Consider the following 17,908-nt stretch of genomic DNA (forward strand, 5'->3'; position numbering starts at 1 on the left):
TTGGAATCCAAGTTTTCTACATTAAATGACACAATCCACTTTATTGTCTAATTTATGAGCATTTAACTATGTGAGCTCGCATCATTATAAATAAATAGAGGGGCAAACCCCTAATTAGAAATACACAATTATTTAGGCACATAAAAAGCTTGATCATAAACCCTAAAAAGATAAATGTGAATTATAGTTATATAACCATTTTTTGGTGTTTGTTCTAGTACTTGTCAAGTAGTGTTGGATAACATTAGTACTCTTATAACAATATTCTTTTATGAATGCTCCAATAAAAAAATATATATATATATATATATTTGTGAAAATTCATCAATTTTCTCAATCTAAATTCATAAATTACATAAATTAATATCTTGATCGCATTAGTAATTTAGGATTTTAATTTTTTTTAGAGCATAATTCACTTTGGTTCTTAAAATAAGTTGTTCACTCACTATCAAAATTGAATAATCATATTAATGAGTAGAAATGAATTAGAAGATACTAGCTCAAAAGTGACATGTCGTTTTAAACTAAACGACAAACAATACATAAGAGTCATAAACCCTAAGAAAGCCACAAAAATTCAACATGTCGTTCTATCATAAAGTTCACAAGGTAAACTCGTGGTCGTTTCGTAGTAACTACAATACAATAACTTGTTGGGTTCTGTTTTTATGTATAAATGTAAATATATATATATATATATATTTCTTTTATTTAATTTTAGCGTCTTCTTCTTCTTCACAGTAGGGTTGGGTTGCAGCAGATAAACGCCACCACTCCTTTCCATCATCGTAGCCCTCAATACCACACCTCGATTCTTCTCTACTCTACTTCACTTTCTATCCCTCTGCAACAATGGGTGCCTCTCTCCCTTCCAAGGAGGCCAACCTCTTCAAACTCATCGTCGTAAGCTTCGATTCCCTGCTCTTCTTATTTTTCTTCCCTTTTAATCGCTGGAAGATCGAACTGTGTTTTCTCTATCTTTTTCACTACCAAAATAGAATCAAAACCCTAGTTTATTTATCTATATATTTATATTTTGATTTCGTTTGTTGATTGTTTCACTTCTGTTCTGTTTTTTGAATACTGGACGAATTGACAGACATGGAAAAGTTTTGATATTTGTGATCGCTTTTGTGCTTTTATTACAAAATAAATGATTGAATCAATTGGGTATGGTTTATTTTGGCGAATCGAATATAATTTTGGGTTATTACGGCGGAAGTGCATAGTGGGGGAAGGATCGTAATGTTCAAATTTGTGATTTTTTTCTTCTTCTTATTTAAGCGTAAGTTTTGAACTTTTTTATTGGACTAGTTATTAGAATTGTGTGTTTGACTGGGAGAATATAGAGAAGTGGAAATGTGAACTGGGTAGTGGTTATAGCGAATTTTTTAATGTTATATTTCATTTTTGGTAGTTGATGTAATGTAGTAGATAGATTCTAAATTTTAGCGTACTTCTTATTTCGTGCACTCAAAACTAGATTATCTACTATCTAGTGAACCTGACAAGGACAATGAAGTCAGACTCGTGGCGTTATCATGCTAATGTCGATTTTTTATATTTATCCATTTGATTCTGCTTCAAGTTCAGATTTTAAAATTGTCTGAAAACTTAGCTACGATATTAAAGTCCAACGAGCTTGATTGCTTGTATTATATCAATTCAAATTCCTGTATGGCTTTAGTATTTCAGGAATAAATTCATTTAGGATTGATAAAGAATGGCTGCTGCAGTAAGCTGCCAGTGTTTTTAGTATATAGTTATGTTGTACTACCTATTTGTGCTGGTTCACGCAGTAAATCACATAATTTTTTTTAACTGGCAAAAGGCAATTTAATTTACATAATCCAGTTGATACCATCTCCTTTTTTTTGCCAAAATGTTCATTAAATCTCATATTTTTCTTTCAGAAATCTTATGAGACAAAACAGTATAAGAAGGGGTTGAAGGCTGCGGACACTATATTGAAAAAGTTTCCAGACCATGGAGGTATTTTCTGTTTCATGCAATATGTAATTTGGTACTGCACAATTAGCTGATCTAACGACCACTTTATTCAGTTTTGTTTCCTCTGTCCGCGTCCATTGGCTCTTGTCTACACACCTATATGTATATATATATATATATTTTTTATTTGCTTTTCACATATTGGAGAACTTGACAATTTCATCATTTTTTTTGTTATAAATTTTATGAATCATTCTGATGCATGAACCTCATGCTTATATAGGATCCACATTTAGCTGCTGAGCCACAGTGCTTCTTGAAGATTTACACAGTCATCTCTTTTTTTTTTTTAAAAAAAAAAAAAAGATTTAAACAGTCATCTTGCTGTTTTATTATTATTTTTTAATTGAAATCATTTTCAAACAAAATTAACTTCTCTTACATTTCCTTTGTGTTTATATTGGTCAGAAACTTTATCAATGAAGGGGTTGACATTAAATTGCATGGACCGTAAATCTGAAGCATATGAGCTTGTTCGGCAAGGATTAAAGGTGAGGGTGTTGTCTAAAATTTTAATGTTCTATTTTGTTTTCAAAATCAGTAGGGTCTTTAGTTCTCTAAGGCTTTTTTGTCTCTTTGCAGAATGATCTTAAAAGTCATGTATGCTGGCATGTTTATGGTCTTCTTTATCGGTCCGATAGAGAATACAGGGAGGCAATCAAATGCTATAGAAATGCACTGAGGATCGATCCAGACAATATTGAAATTTTGCGGGATCTGTCACTGTTACAGGTATGCTTTTGATGTTAATTTTCTTCTTTTAGAGACTTATGCTCTGTTGGTAACTTAAAAACAATATTGAAGTTTAGCACTTATATTTTCTGTTTCAAAGTTAACTGGAATACATGACACTTGTTAAATATAGCTGCTAATATCATGCTTGTTTATTACATCATTTTTTGTGAGTAGTGCCTTTTTCTGGATTTAAATCCTTAATTTGTTTTGGTTAATGATGGCTCTTTATCTATTGTGGTACAGGCGCAAATGCGAGATTTGGCAGGGTTTGTTGAGACAAGACAACAGCTCTTGTCTCTAAAATCAAATCATCGTATGAATTGGATCGGCTTTGCTGTTGCTCATCATTTAAACTCAAAGTACGAATTTGACCTTATTTATTGATCCTTTATTTATATATATTTATATATTTATCTTTCTAGTGGCCATCATTTACAGTGACAAACTTAAATTGTTTTTCTTGTTGGTCCCACTTACTAATGTTACTCAAATACTTAATGTTTGATATAAACAACCAAGAAGTTTCCAAACTTATGTTCTCTCATTCATAATTCAAATTGATTTGTGCTTTAAACACAACTGGAAATTTCTAGACTATAGACTGTAGATCTATGACTTCATATTTTCAAACAGTGGTTTTGACATTGGTCATGCCATTGCTGTTAATTTTTTGCTAATATGCTGTCATGGTTCATGCAGCTGTTCTCAATAAAAAATTACACTTGTAATTCATGTTCTGAATTTATTGTCAAAAAGTCTGTTACATAGTGTGATGTAAGCTGAACCTTTTAAAAATCTAGATCAAATAAAGCATGTGGAAGTTAATACAGTCCATCTTACAGTACACGTGTTTAAGTATTATATATGTATACAAACAATACTTTTTTTTTCTTTCTATACAGCATATGTAAATATGTAAGAATAGTTCCTCTTTACATTTTCAGTGAATAAATTCTTCTTGGTTGTGTGTTTGGGTTATTAAATTTGAGTATAAGTTTTGGTCTATTAAATTTTATTTTTTCTTGTTAGTGCTTTAAAAGCAGTTGAAATTCTGGAAGCATATGAAGGGACACTAGAAGATGATTTTCCTCCTGATAATGAACGTTGTGAACATGGGGAAATGCTTTTGTATAAGGTATTCTAAGTGGTATCTTCTGTATATTGTTTCTTATGTTATATATTAATGTAGATCTTATAGGTGACTAGCTGTCTATTATGTTGATTTTTAGGCTTGTTTTTTGATATGGGTTTTAGTTATTGTTAGGTTTTGTAGTTGTCTAGAAGTTTTGTGTGTATTGGAGCTGTTACTGGCTATTTATGTTTCAGGTTTTTCCCCACCTATTCTTGTGGTCTCTTTTTTAGGTTCCCTTGGTTTTGTGAATGATTAATGCTAATGGGCACCATTGGTGCACAACACCATCTTACATAGCATACCGTTATTGGTGCAGTATAGTATCGAGTCCCACAACACCACCTTACATAGCATACCGTTATTGGTGCAATATAGTATTGAGTCCCACTTATTTTAATTTAACATAAAAATATGTGGGACCCGATACTTAATTGCATTGCACCAATCAACCTAAGGTGTTGCTGGGCATCATGGGTGCCATATAGCAATGCTCTTTGTGAATGCATGAACATCTCTTAAGTTATTTGACTTTTTAAAAAGCTGCTTTTATATGGTAAATACGAAAACAGTTATTTATTTTTCCTTGTTAGTCTAGTTTGATGCCCTTTCAATCAGTGGGTTCTACGTTTCACACTTCAAATGAAAAAACTTATTAGGTTTTATGGTCCCTTCCCATCATATGGTTTTAATAGTGGCCTTTATCAATTTTATTCTCCAGATTTCTTTGCTAGAAGAATCGGGTTCTATTGAGAGAGCTCTTGATGAGCTGCACAAGAAAGAGCCAAAAATAGTAAGTTTGAACTATTATATTTCTTATGAGGTTATGTTTTTAGCATGCGAATCTCAAGTGCTTACCATTTCTTGTTATGTATTTCAAGGTTGATAAATTGGCTTTTAAAGAACAAGAGGTTTCTCTTTTAGTAAAGCTTGGTCGCTTTGAAGAAGGTGCCACTTTGTTCAAGGCTCTACTTTCTATGAATCCTGACAATTACGGGTATTTAGTAATGCTAATGCTATATTTCTTTTCAAAATATCAATTCCTAGTGAAAATTCGATTCATATTTTGAACTTGTTATTTTGAGTTCAATTTCAGATACTATGAAGGCCTTCACAAGTGTGTTGGGCTCTATTCTGAAAATGGTCAGTATTCACCCGACCAAATTGAACAGTTGGATTCGTTGTACAATTCTCTTAGGCAGCAATACACTTGGTCTTCTGCTGTCAAGGTAAAATATTGAGTGATCTGAATTTTAACTTTGCTGCTTTCCTTGTAATGGTTGCCATTTTATCTGAATGCTGGGAAGCCTATTAGCTATTACACAAACTTGTAATAACACCGGGCTTTATTCTATCAAATATTGTGCACTGCTATGATGGAGTTGATTTTAAATTTATACACTGGATTCTTTCTGTTCTGCATGTATCTGTTGTTGATATTATTTTTGGTAAATTTTAACTAATAAACTGCTATTAATTAGTTTCAAAGGGGGAGAACTTCGATAATTTTTCAATGGGTTGACCTATTGAACTTAATATTGATTTATTATTAATTTCCAAATTTCTTTCATGGTACACCATTCCATTTTAGACGCGACTTTATCATATTTACTTAATATTAGAAATGCTTAGCTGAAAAGTCCTCAGGTGATTTATGAGTTGAATGCAATTAAATTAGCTTCTTGGTACTACTTTTTGGTTACTACCGCATTAGAATGACCATCATCATTATTATTATTTTTTTATGCTCTTCTTATTTATGGACTTTTTCGAGTTATCACTGAATCTTGTTGGGTTGGGTGTTTCAGAGAATACCGCTCGACTTTCTGCAAGGTGTCAGGTTTAGAGAAGCAGCTGAAAATTATATTAGGCCCCTCCTTACTAAGGTATTTATGCTTCCTTTTTTATCACTCTGACTCAGTCTTTTATATTTTATGGCAACGTATATTCTTGATGCTTTCAGGGAGTTCCATCATTGTTCACTGATCTTTCTCCATTGTATGATCATCCTGGAAAGGTATGCTCCTCATTCTTCTTGATTGTTTTACACATTAATTTTTTGATTTTTTTAGGACCTAAGAAAATATTAGTTCTGTAGGTTTAAGTTATGCTTTGTCACACTGTTTTCCAGGCCGACATTCTTGAGGAACTTATTATTGAGCTGGAGCATGCTGTTAGGACTTCTGGTCAATTCCCTGGAAGGTAAGCTGTGGTAGCACTTATTTGCATTAATGCAAATCATGTTGAAACATTCATACACTTCAGTGATGCCTATTTATAAGAGTTGTCTTCCGGGTGTGGTTTAGTTGATTAGCCAATGGGTAGTGGAGCTTGTGGTTTGCTTCTTCATGGTGTGAGGTTGTTTACAGTTTATAGATTTCTGTATTGTTTTTCCTTGTTTTGGTTTTGTCGAGTGATAGACTTATCTCTTTCCTGCTCTCTTTATATACTGTATATATGAACAGTCAATCATGTTTCTGTTATACTGAAGCAGATGATCTAAGCAACATGATTTTAGATTTGTGGTCACTGAACGTGTCATAATATTATAAAACTATCTCCTTGCTTTTAGATTTTAGTTGTGAATGGTGAATGCTCTGATTTGCTCTAATTTTTTATCTTGCAAGTGCTTTTTTAGTCTGGCACATGGTTTTGTTGCCAGAGGCATTCTTTTGGTAATTCTTATTGATGATGTCACTTTTTAAAAAAAATTTTTTTTACTTTAAATGCAGGTCAGAGAAAGAACCTCCTTCAACTCTTATGTGGACCTTATTCCTATTAGCACAGGTTAGCCACCTTTATTTTTCTTCTTTTTGCTACCCCTTAAATATTTTTTGTTGGGATATTTGTTTTTGCTTAGAATTTCTGTTTGGATCCAGCATTATGACAGAAGGGGACAATATGAAATCGCTCTTTCTAAAATTGATGAGGCCATTGAGCACACCCCAACCGCGATTGATTTATACTCGGGCAAGGTTGGTTAGGATTCTTAATGAAAGTTTTTTTAATGTAAATGTTTTCTGGAATAAGTTTTATGGATTTTTTTCTTAATATGATCTTATGATTTTTTTCCCTTCTTAATCTTGTAGCAGAGATATTTTGCTATTGAAATCAATGTTATACTACAAGATATAGTTTGTGCACGTGTCTGTATCTATAGATACACTTGACGATATATTTTGAAATGATCTTTCATGGTTTATTCTTTTCTTAAAGAGATTTGATGTTGTTGGCCAGTGGCCACAATATCTGAGATCTTTAGTAAGTTTTTGTTTATAGTCTAGTGGTTTTCACATGCATTTACCTTGGAATTTTTATGGTTTACTTGTGTGAACCGGTTTAGCTTAATTGTGAAGGGCAGATATCTTCTGGGAGCAGTTTAACTAGAGTTGTCCATGGGAAATAGGATTTGATTACTGTACACATTCCACTATCTTTCAACTTTTATTGAACTTATAACGTTTTGAGTTTTTTTGGTGAGATATTGTTTTCATGCACTTACCAAGATTCTTTAATTTTGTTTATCTTTTTTCTTCCAAATTTTTAATTTTGTTTTTTTTTATTACAGAGCCGAATTTTGAAGCATGCTGGTGATTTGGCTGCTGCTGCTGCATTGGCAGATGAAGCTAGATGTATGGATCTTGCAGATCGCTACATCAACAGTGAATGTGTTAAGCGTATGCTTCAGGCTGATCAGGTATTGTGACAGTCATTTTCATCATCGATTATTTGATCTTATTATGAATTATTGCTTTCATGCTGCTTTAAATGTTTTGTATGTGCTTCATGCTGTATTTTCTCTTTCGAAGGTGGCTTTAGCTGAGAAAACTGCAGTGTTGTTCACTAAAGATGGAGATCAGCATACCAACCTTCATGACATGCAGTGCATGTGGTTTGTCTCTGTTTACTGCTGGATCTATTTACTTGTTGAAGCAAGTTATGTTGGTTGTTGCTTCTAAGTATTTTCTGTTGTACTTTGAAGGTATGAGCTGGCTTCTGGTGAAAGTTACTTCCGTCAAGGTGATCTTGGACGGGCTTTAAAAAAATTTCTGGCTGTGGAGAAGCACTATGCTGATATCACTGAAGACCAATTTGACTTCCATTCTTATTGTTTGAGGAAAATGACTTTACGTACATATGTTGAAATGCTTAAATTTCAAGATCGATTGCATTCGCATCCATATTTTCATAAAGCAGCAGTTGGTGCAATTAGGTAAAGCATTTATATTGGGTTCCACATATTGGATTTATTTTTTTATGATGTACTATCAATTAGTCGTTGATGGATTTTCATAGCTTGACAATAAATGTTAATTTCTGTAAAAAAAAGCACTTGCAATTGTGGAATTAAGACCCCTTTAGAGAGGACTGAACGAGTTTCAAGGGAGAAATTGATGATTATTATGGATTAGACATCTGACCTTGGTTTATTTTTAGGTTTTAAATGCAATTTGGTGTATTGTCAGTTTTGCTGGATTGTCATTTTCTTGCGGTGTAATACATTGTTAATTTTTGCTCTGTATTTATATGTTGGTTGTGGGTTTTCATCTGCAGATGCTATATAAAGTTGTATGATTCCCCTCCAAAGTCAACCACTGAGGAAGACGATGAGATGTCCAAGTTGCCTCCTTCTCAGAAAAAGAAAATGAGGCAAAAATTGAGAAAAGCAGAGGCTCGAGCTAAGAAAGTAATGTTTCTGACTTCTGTAGCTTTTCGGACCATTCCCCTACATTTATTTTTATCCTAATGTTTAGCATTCTTTCAGGAGGCTGAAGGTAAAAATGAAGAATCCAATGCTAATAGTGTCTCAAAGACTGGGAAACGAAATGTGAAACCTGTTGATCCAGATCCCCATGGGGAGAAATTGTTGCAGGTTCCGTGTGCCTTTATTTATTTATCAGATTCCTGAATTGTGTTTTGTATTTTCCTTAATTGTTTGTCGGACATCTCTAGGAAAAGTGTTGCCCTGTCTGATATTTACGTGTTTATTCAGGTAGAAGATCCACTTTTAGAAGCTACGAAGTACTTGAAGTTGCTTCAAAAGAACTCCCCTGATTCGTTAGAAACACACTTGCTTTCTTTTGAAGTGAATGTGAGAAAGCAGAAGGTTTTGCTTGCCTTTCAGGTAAGCTTTTGTTTAAGTGTGTGGCTGAGAAGCTTTTATTTTGACCCCTCTTTTTGTCTTGAGCTGCATAAGGCCAACTGATGACTAAATTGTCTTTGGAGTGCAGGCTGTAAAGCAACTACTGAGGTTGAACGCTGAACACCCAGATACACATCGCTGTTTAGTATGTATCTCTGTTATCTATGACCATCGTGTTTGTATATGTTCTTATCAGTTTGTGGTGATCTGTCTATTCCACTCGAACTTATTGTTAACTGCTTAAATATAGATTAAATTCTTCCATAAAGTGGACTCGATGCCCACTCCAGTTACAGATGCTGAGAAACTCATTTCGAGTGTCTTGGAAGCAGAACGCCCAACAATAAGGTTCTTTTTCTACTTTCCTGTCTCTTTTTTGTGCCTGTACATAGTTAGCATTAAATTAACTGTTTTCTTTCCTTCTTTCTTCTTTTTTTCTTTCTCTTTTAATAGTATTTTGCATGAGAAATCTCTGATCGAGGCGAACAAGATTTTCTTAGAGAAACATAAAGGTGATTGTCAAACTTGTTCAGTGTAATTCAGTGCATAATCCATCATGTCTTATGCCATTTTGGTTAACCTTTTCCCCTTTGTCATTGGCTTTCTGCAGATTCCTTAATGCACAGAGCTGCTGCTGCAGAACTACTGTATGCTTTACAACCTGACAAGAAAGCTGAGGCTGTTAAGCTAATTGAGGACGCAACAAACAATCCGGTGCCAAGGTGATAGATGCTGTACATTGCTTTGAGGAGTTTCATTTTTGCTCAACATGTTTTGTCATGTTACATGGAAACTTGACATGTCATCATTTTGTAGAAACGGAGCACTTGGGCCAATCGGGGAATGGACACTTGAGGACTGTGTCCGAGTCCACAAACTCCTAGAAACAGTTCTTCTTGACCATGATGCTGCTTTAAGTGAGCACCGGAAATCTCTATATATATCTAGTGAACATGGTGCCTGGTGGTACACATGGAAAATTGTTGCTGTTGCCTTACATTGTGTTAAGTAGGATTATTATTTAGAGACTGGGATGAGGGTTATTATTAAGCCAAGTACTTGATAGAAGATGCTTATTTGATCAAAATGATACAGGCATTTAAGAGGCATAATGTTATGTTTTTTTTTTTTGTAGGATGGAAGGAGCAATGTGCCAAGTACTTTCCTTACTCCAGATACTTTGAGGGCAGACTCAGCTCTGCCATGCCCAACTCTGTGTACAACCAAAGTAACAACTCAGAAAATGGAAACCATTCGGTAGTTGGACAAACTGCAGAATCTCTTGCATCAAACGGTAAGCTCGAGGCATTTAAAGATCTTACCATCTGACTATGATGTTGAGGCCGAAGTTCAGTTAAAACATTTTTAGAGTTGCACTCTCCCGGGGGACTGTCGTGAATCTAGCTGAAGCTCAGAAACAATCATCCAGTATAGGGTGTTGCAGCTCATAGGGAGAGGACTGTGCGAGTTACGGTGATTCCAGTTACCTTTGCTCTTGAGATTAGTTTTTCTTTAAACCCAAGTTCTACCTCGCCAATTGTGAAAATGTATTCCTTCCGCAAATGTGTATAAATACTCTTTATTGTGCTTCTTGAGTTGGAATTTTCTATCATTTCTCAAAATTTTATCACTTTCATCTTTAGACGGGGTGATTCTTGGGTTTTTGCTCTCAGAATTGAGTTTGCTTAGATGCAGGGATGAGCTGAATTTTTTTTCTTAATTTATTTTATGGTTCTGGTCCGGTCAGCGTAGATACCGGGAGCATGTTGTATTATGCCCATTTCATTGACTTAATTGGTATGTACAAACAGCTTATTATGTGAAAAATTTTGCCATGGAATTTTTAAATTAGCCAATGTGTATTGCAATATGCAACTTTTTTAAGTATTATTATTCAGTTCAATGGGTTTTATAGGATCCATTTAGTGTATTTTTAAATTTTTGTTATTAATGGGATTATAGGATCCTTTTAGTTGGGGTTATAAAACAGATATCTCTATCAGATCGTATTTGGAAATTTGTCATCCAAACAAAACACTGTTTTAATCTAAAATACAATCGACTTTTCTATAAAATAAATTATATGACCAGCTCGGCCTCTTGTCTACCCTGGTTTCTATAATGCGTCATTTATGTAAATAAACTCATTTTCCCATCAAAACGAAATTCTTCCTTTGCTTCCAGGTAACTACATCAAAAAGAAAAAATGTAACTCTTTTACAAGACTGGCACTTGGCTACAGAAACTAGAGCAAATGGAATGGAACTGTCTCAGCTCTCAATCGTACATGGCTATTGCTAACTCGTGCAAAAACATGGTTTAAGCATAAAAGTTTAAATTGTCAACCGAGGAAAGCTTAATCTGCATTTTTCAGCAATCACTTGATTCAACAAAAAAAAAATTGTAAGGACTTCATTTCAGCCAATGATGGAATATAATGACCTTAATGAGCACCCATAATAATATATTATATAGTAAACTTGCAACTTACAAGGATCAAAGTTCATCCAACCACGACAGGATTATGATGTAGCAGTGGAAAGACAGCAACATCTGAAACGTGTTCCTGTCAATTTTCACAAAGCTCCATAAATGTCAAAATGGAGAGTTGAAGAGAAACTCAACTTCTTTAACAATATAGCAAAAGCTTAGATACAACTGTTCTGCATATCCCCGTTTTATTCTGGGCCCAAGCTTAGTATCAGCGACGGCCTTTCTCATCTATCTCACTGCATCACTTCTGTAATACAACAACAGGGATTTCTGGGGAATTTGCATTTGTTGTACCAATCCCTGGCATGCAGCTCCTAGAGGATTGAGAATTTGGGGACTAAACTCCATGCTTTTATGTATGTGTAAACCGCAGCTGACCCATAGCCCATCCCTTCCTTACTATTGCTAGCTGGACTCTCTTGCCACCGGTGAACCTGGGATGAGCTCAGCAAGCTCTGCTTTACATAGAGGACATGATGCGTTGATTTTTAACCATTTGTCCACGCATTCAATATGGAAGACATGAGTACATGTTAATTCCCGCAGCTCGTCATTATCTGCATATCTTGCCAAGCATATACAGCAAACCTGCAGTAGATTGACAGAGGACAAGAACATCTCAAGTGACAATTGTAAAGAATTAAGAAATCAAGTTGGGGATCCAGGGGACAAAAAGGGAAAAAAGTTCCTAATAATCTAAATAGCTATTCATTAGGATAGAAATCTGTCGAATACAGTAAACTGATACTAGCAACCTACTAAAAATGACCAAAATTAGATAATATTTGGCAGAAAAAGTAATTTCTTAATTTTGGTTATGTAGTGGTTTTCACCATATCATAATTTGAGTAGCACTCTGCTCAAATTTTATACCACAATATCAATTTGTACTAAAATTTGCTTAAATCAACTCACCGCATCTTCCCCTGAAATTTCACGCTCCTTTTCCGTACCCGCAGCCAAGATCCCACCTTCACCTACCCCAGAATCAAGGTCATCTTCATCAACATTCCCATGCTTCTTTAACTTGAACTTGTAGGTTGGCAGGGCATTAATTGTTTCAACAGTGGCTCCCCTTGTTTGAGAAAGATCCTCTCGAATGCCCAGCACAGAAATTATGCAAGGCAAGCAGCAACATATTGTTGCGCACAATATGAAAGGCATAGCATATCCTATGCAACTGAAGGTAAGGAACACTATGCATAACCTGTATAAGGCCCAAAGCATAGTCAACTTAATCATTCTTTCCAGTAAAAATAAAGAATAAAGTTTTTGATAAGTACCTATATAATTTAGGAGCATCAGAGGGGGAAGAGTGACCTCCAAAAATCCACACATTGCCCACCACAAACCAGACAGCAAAGAAGCAATCCAATGCCATCTTGAAATGGTCCACAAAGCCATTAAACCTACAAAATAATAATTAATTTATGGTTTCGGATATGCCCACTGTAACCAATTTTTTTTTCCGGTTTCATCACAATCCAAAAGGAAAATAATATAAATAAAAATAAATCCAGACTGGGTAGAAAAATACAAACCATGATTAAATAGTCAACACCCAAAATGAAAATAAATTGAGATGAGAGAACAAAAGGTAGAATGAACAAATCATAAGTGATGGAAGTACCTTGTACTAAAGGATCCTCCTGTTTGGTTATTCCTTGTGGGTGACTCAGAAGGTTGATTATTGTCTAGGTCTGATGGTTGATTAACCAAAATAGCTGTATAAGATGTCAGCTCAGGAGGATTATTTTGTGAAGAGCCTTGTTCGGGTCGAGTAGAATCTTGTTGAGTACTCCGATTGCGGTTACGAAAACGCCAGTAAAGGATAGGAAGCATTGCAACACAGCCAGATGCATAACCAACAATCCAAGCAAACAATGGGGCTTGTGGGTTCTCATCTCTTGACAACGACAAAACAACTACAGATGCTATAATCTGACTCACAGTGACAAAGAGCTCCACTGAAATCCATAACGCAGAATTCAAGGGGCTCCTTCGACGACGACCATATCCGTCCCCTCTCCTCATAAACGAAGAACTCCTTGCGTTTAACCGGTTTGTGGAAGAGGACGTAGCTTGATAAGTGGGGACATTTGTACTGCTTGATGGTCTGTTGTCAACAGGAGGAGCTGCATCCACTGTTGGAGGTTGATCATCATGAGATGAGCTCGATGATGCATCATCGTTTCTAGTTATGTCAATTGTGTGCTCACGACTTGTATGGCCTTCCATTCGCTCCAGTAACAAAGGGAATTGATCAGTTTCAGTCTCACTATTTGGTTCTAGAGAGGAAACATCCATCTAAGTCCACCACCAAATTAGAAGGCGAGAAAGCATAGATTGGGAACGTTCACTTTTCCAACTCACTTTATCCACTAATTCTCTCTCTTAACATATAGATTGGGAAAGCCAATCTTATATGAACAATGAGTTACACCATATACCTGATCACACACCAAACAATCTGAAAGGTTCAACAAACTCTTTGCGTTTCATTTACAAGCTGCGATAGAACAAAACTAGAATTAACTCCTCTGATTCCTTCAAAATCCAAACCATGAAGTAGACATACATTTACTCAAACAAGTTCTTGTTCTTTTCTGATACGTACAAAGCAACATTGCATATGCAAACAGAAATGGGCAGTTACATTTTCACTTTGTTGGCATACACACTAAGGAAATCACGTAAGAGTTGCTTCGGGGGATAATCACCACAGTCACCACTATAAGTACAACCGGAAAATACTTGAAAACAATGAAAGATTAGAGATTCACTTTCAAATTTCACAAAGAAATGCAAAATAATTATGATGAATTATACACATTTACTTGACAGCCAAATTTATGAAAAAAGTAAGAGATGCAACTCAAAGATTTGATCAAATTTGCATACTTGAAACCAAATTACAGGGTATTATGAACCCCTCAAACAAATTAAACTCTCAAACAAAAGTCAATGCCCAACAGCATCAAAACACAGAAGCCCACCAAGTGGAATACGAAACTCAAAGGTCCAAATCCACAAAATCAAACTCAAACGCAAAAACCCAGATGGTCAAAATAATCTAAAGAGCAAAAAAATCTCTATCGCCAAACCAATCGAATCAACCAATGACAAAAATCACTCAAATACTTAAAACCCACTAAAAACTTTCGAAATTAAGCAACAACACAACAAAGATCACATGGCAATCGAAACCCTCAACTCAAATTTTAAAACACACCAAAATGACACAAATTCAGTGAAAATTACAAAACAAAATTCGCACCGTATTCAAGTTTGATGCGACAATAGAGTGTCAAGGAATCCCAGCCGACTTTCTTCGCCTTTCTCTTCTAGATTCTCGGTTTATCACAAGAAAAGGGGGAAGAAAAATGTACAGCGTCAGCTTTTGTGCTCCATAGCTCACGCAAGCTCGTTTGGAAAGAGAGAGTAAACGTTCAGATCATATGAGCTGTGGCAGTGATTATCAGATGATCTGGACCGCTCGATTATAATGTGTGATATCATCAAATGATCGAGTGGTTGTCGTTCACTTTATTTGGTTTAGGAGTTTGCACTTAATTTATCATGTGGGTCCTACTTGCTCACAGTTGAGATGGTTCATAACCCTTGATCTTTAAGGCTATTCATTTCAATTGGTGGAGGCTTGTTTAGGTATTTGATCCGACGCTTGATATTGATTTTGTGAAATTCAATTTAGCTTTTTAGTTATAGTTTTAGTCGTTTCAAGAGTCGTTGATTTTGGACCGTTGGATCATTTACCTTGCCTTTAGTTGTCGAAGACTAAAAACAAGACGATCGTGTCTAGACAAAACAACAAACAACTAACAAGTTGTCGTTTTCAAAACACAACAATAGTGCATACGAAATTTGAAGTAAGAACGACACGTCGTTTTTATACTTAAACGACGACGAAACAAACGACAATTAAATTAAAATATGTAAGAAACAATTAATTAATAACGCAAACTATCGGTAATCGTTATGTTAAGTGTGAACCTAAAATTTTGTTTGAGAAACAAATTATTAATTTTGTGTTTATAACAAATATTTTTGTCTTACTGTTTTTTTAAAGTAAAATATCAAACATGTCCTTCCATTAGAGCAGCTAATAACCATTATTCATATTCAGTTGATATTTAATTAAAAATTTATAATTATCTTTATTTTTTATAAAATTATTAATATTCTTACAATAATTATTATTTTTTACTTTCTATTTTGCCTTTATTGAAAAATATTTCTAGCACCACTCGTGTATACGTGCATATATTATATATACTAGATACAAACAACGTGCAATATGCACGTTTGCTTAGTTTTATTTACAGAATATATTAATTATTTTTATTAAATTTATATTAATGTCATATAAAATTTAAATAAGTATATTGTTTTATTTAAATAATTTATTTATTTTTGTGTAAGTTTATGTTTATTATAGTTTTTGAATTTGGGAGTGACAACAAGAGATTATATATTATATATTTAATATAATATTAAATATTATACATTTCTTGCTAGTTTTTAAAAAAAAAAATTAAATTTGTTGCTAATTCACAGTAGAATATATTATATGTTTAATATGATATTATTCTAATAAATGCGTTTAAGTTTAATTAAATTTTATTTAAGTTATAAAACGTATGATTTTATTATTTTTAAATAATTATCATTGTAAAATATCTCAAAAATATCATATTTTAATTTGTTTAATTATTTATTATTTTAAAATAATTATCATTGTAAAATATCTAAAAAAATATCATATTTTAATTTGTTTGATTATTTATTACTTTAAAATAATTATCATTGTAAAATATCTCAAAAATATCTTATTTTAATTTTTTTTAATTATTTATTTTATTTTATTTATGTTTAAGTACTTACAAACTACCGTTAAATATAAGAATATTATGTTAAATATAGGAATATTCCGTTAAAGTTAACATTAAAAAAATAAAAAACCGTTAAAACCAAAAATTTCCGTTATCTACACACTTATTATATAGAAGAGATATCCGATGTCAAGACTAAAATCTTTCATCTCAATCAAAAGAAAATATGACAAATTGGTATAAAGATCAACATCAATTAAAATACAAGCAAGAAAAAAACATTAAAGTTTAAAGGAGGATAAAAAAAACACGTGTTTCATGTAAGACTGCTTTTTCTATTCTATTGTATTTTTCTATGTGATGTACAAATATCTATATACCTACATAAATTATCGAAAATATTAAAAGATTGTGGTCGGTTTTATTAGTTGAAAATACAATAAATATATATTATTATCATGCCAGCAAGTTTGAGATGTACAATACGCAAACTGCTGCAAAAAGTCTCAACAAAATTATTAATAAATACTATATATATTATATGATATAACATGTAATTATTAATTAGTTGTATAAAACTATAGGATACTTAGCGTGCATATATTTTGTGTTTTTTGGGTGGTAAATAATTTTTAAAGTAATTTTTTTATTATTGTTTATATTGTAGTTATTTATAGTCTTCTGCAAATTTTTAAGAAATTCTGAATAATTTACCGTATCAAAATTTAAGTTCAAATAAGTTGTTTTTCATGTACATAAAAAAAATTAGTCACGCGTACAATAATCTATTTGAACCTAATTTTTGATATTGTAAATTATTCAAAATTTCTTAAAAATTTGCAGGATGCTCTAAAAAACTACAATAAACACAATTATAAAAAAAATTGTATCGAAAACTATTTATGAGCTGAAAATACTTAAGATATGCACTAGTGTATATTTTTTTTTTGGTATACACCGTAGAATTATCCTAAAACTATATGATTAAGGATATTGGTTAATAAATAATTATGCTTTGCCTCTCGCGTATATTATCAAAAATATTTGTCACATGAAACTACTGTGGAAACTTTTTTTTTTGAATTAAAAATCCACTTAATGTGTTTGAAGGAAGAGGATTTTTTTTTTTTAAAGAAATCTTTATTTTGACCTTTGACCTCATCAACTCGTTAATCAGATTCTGTTCATGTTGAAATTGTCATTTGCAATTTTATATTTATCAATCAATCTGTTCAATAGATAAGCCATTGAGATACTCATAAGTTTGAAAACATTAAATATATTAATATGTGTATGACTGTATGACGTGTATCCAATACAACTACGTTGTTACTAATAATTAAATGATTTAGTTTAGAGAGAAATTAATAAAATGTTTTATATATTGATGTCTTTTTTAGAAGGTTTTTTTACTTTTGTAACTACTATAAGTATATCATCTTAAATATATTTTGCATGAGGGGTGTGCGTCTCGGTAGCTAGTTCGACCTCTTTATTTATTAATTTGTTTAATTATACGTGTCATATGAAATTACTAAAGTAGCA

At 33.1% G+C, this 17,908-nt stretch overlaps 2 protein-coding genes across 6 annotated transcripts; one reads left to right on the forward strand and one right to left on the reverse strand.

Moving 5' to 3' along the window:
• The first annotated feature begins 704 nt into the window (after window positions 1-704).
• LOC133796154 (N-terminal acetyltransferase A complex auxiliary subunit NAA15) lies at window positions 705-10,871 on the forward strand. The gene is made up of 26 exons (XM_062233635.1): window positions 705-906; window positions 1,917-1,995; window positions 2,422-2,504; window positions 2,596-2,745; window positions 2,992-3,107; window positions 3,778-3,883; window positions 4,599-4,670; window positions 4,759-4,874; window positions 4,974-5,106; window positions 5,686-5,763; window positions 5,841-5,894; window positions 6,009-6,079; window positions 6,610-6,664; window positions 6,757-6,852; window positions 7,446-7,574; window positions 7,687-7,769; window positions 7,860-8,090; window positions 8,432-8,564; window positions 8,643-8,750; window positions 8,871-9,002; window positions 9,109-9,165; window positions 9,271-9,368; window positions 9,474-9,532; window positions 9,631-9,742; window positions 9,837-9,937; window positions 10,156-10,871. The coding sequence occupies exons 1-26, from the start codon at window positions 856-858 to the stop codon at window positions 10,347-10,349; spliced, it is 2,697 nt and encodes an 898-aa protein (XP_062089619.1). The 5' UTR covers window positions 705-855; the 3' UTR covers window positions 10,350-10,871.
• Window positions 10,872-11,149: 278 nt separating this feature from the next.
• LOC133796155 (E3 ubiquitin-protein ligase At1g63170) lies at window positions 11,150-14,954 on the reverse strand. 5 transcript variants are annotated; one of them, XR_009875413.1, is made up of 6 exons: window positions 14,791-14,954; window positions 13,144-14,022; window positions 12,797-12,922; window positions 12,429-12,720; window positions 11,512-12,101; window positions 11,150-11,208 (listed from the first exon to the last, which is right to left on the reverse strand). XR_009875413.1 is itself a non-coding variant. In XM_062233636.1 (5 exons), exons 2-5 carry the CDS (start codon window positions 13,818-13,820, stop codon window positions 11,919-11,921), a joined length of 1,278 nt encoding a protein of 425 aa, XP_062089620.1. In that variant the 5' UTR covers window positions 13,821-14,022; window positions 14,791-14,954; the 3' UTR covers window positions 11,372-11,918. The 5 variants fall into 5 exon arrangements, 4 of the variants coding, with proteins under 4 accessions (XP_062089620.1, XP_062089623.1, XP_062089622.1 ...); XM_062233636.1 differs by lacking the exon at window positions 11,150-11,208 and having other exon boundaries at window positions 11,372-12,101; XM_062233639.1 differs by lacking the exon at window positions 11,150-11,208 and having other exon boundaries at window positions 11,372-12,101; window positions 13,144-13,963; window positions 14,791-14,953.
• Between the last annotated feature and the right edge of the window lie 2,954 nt (window positions 14,955-17,908).

Source organism: Humulus lupulus, chromosome 8 (genome assembly GCF_963169125.1).
Source record: "Humulus lupulus chromosome 8, drHumLupu1.1, whole genome shotgun sequence".
In the NCBI taxonomy this organism is placed as follows: Eukaryota; Viridiplantae; Streptophyta; class Magnoliopsida; order Rosales; family Cannabaceae; genus Humulus; species Humulus lupulus.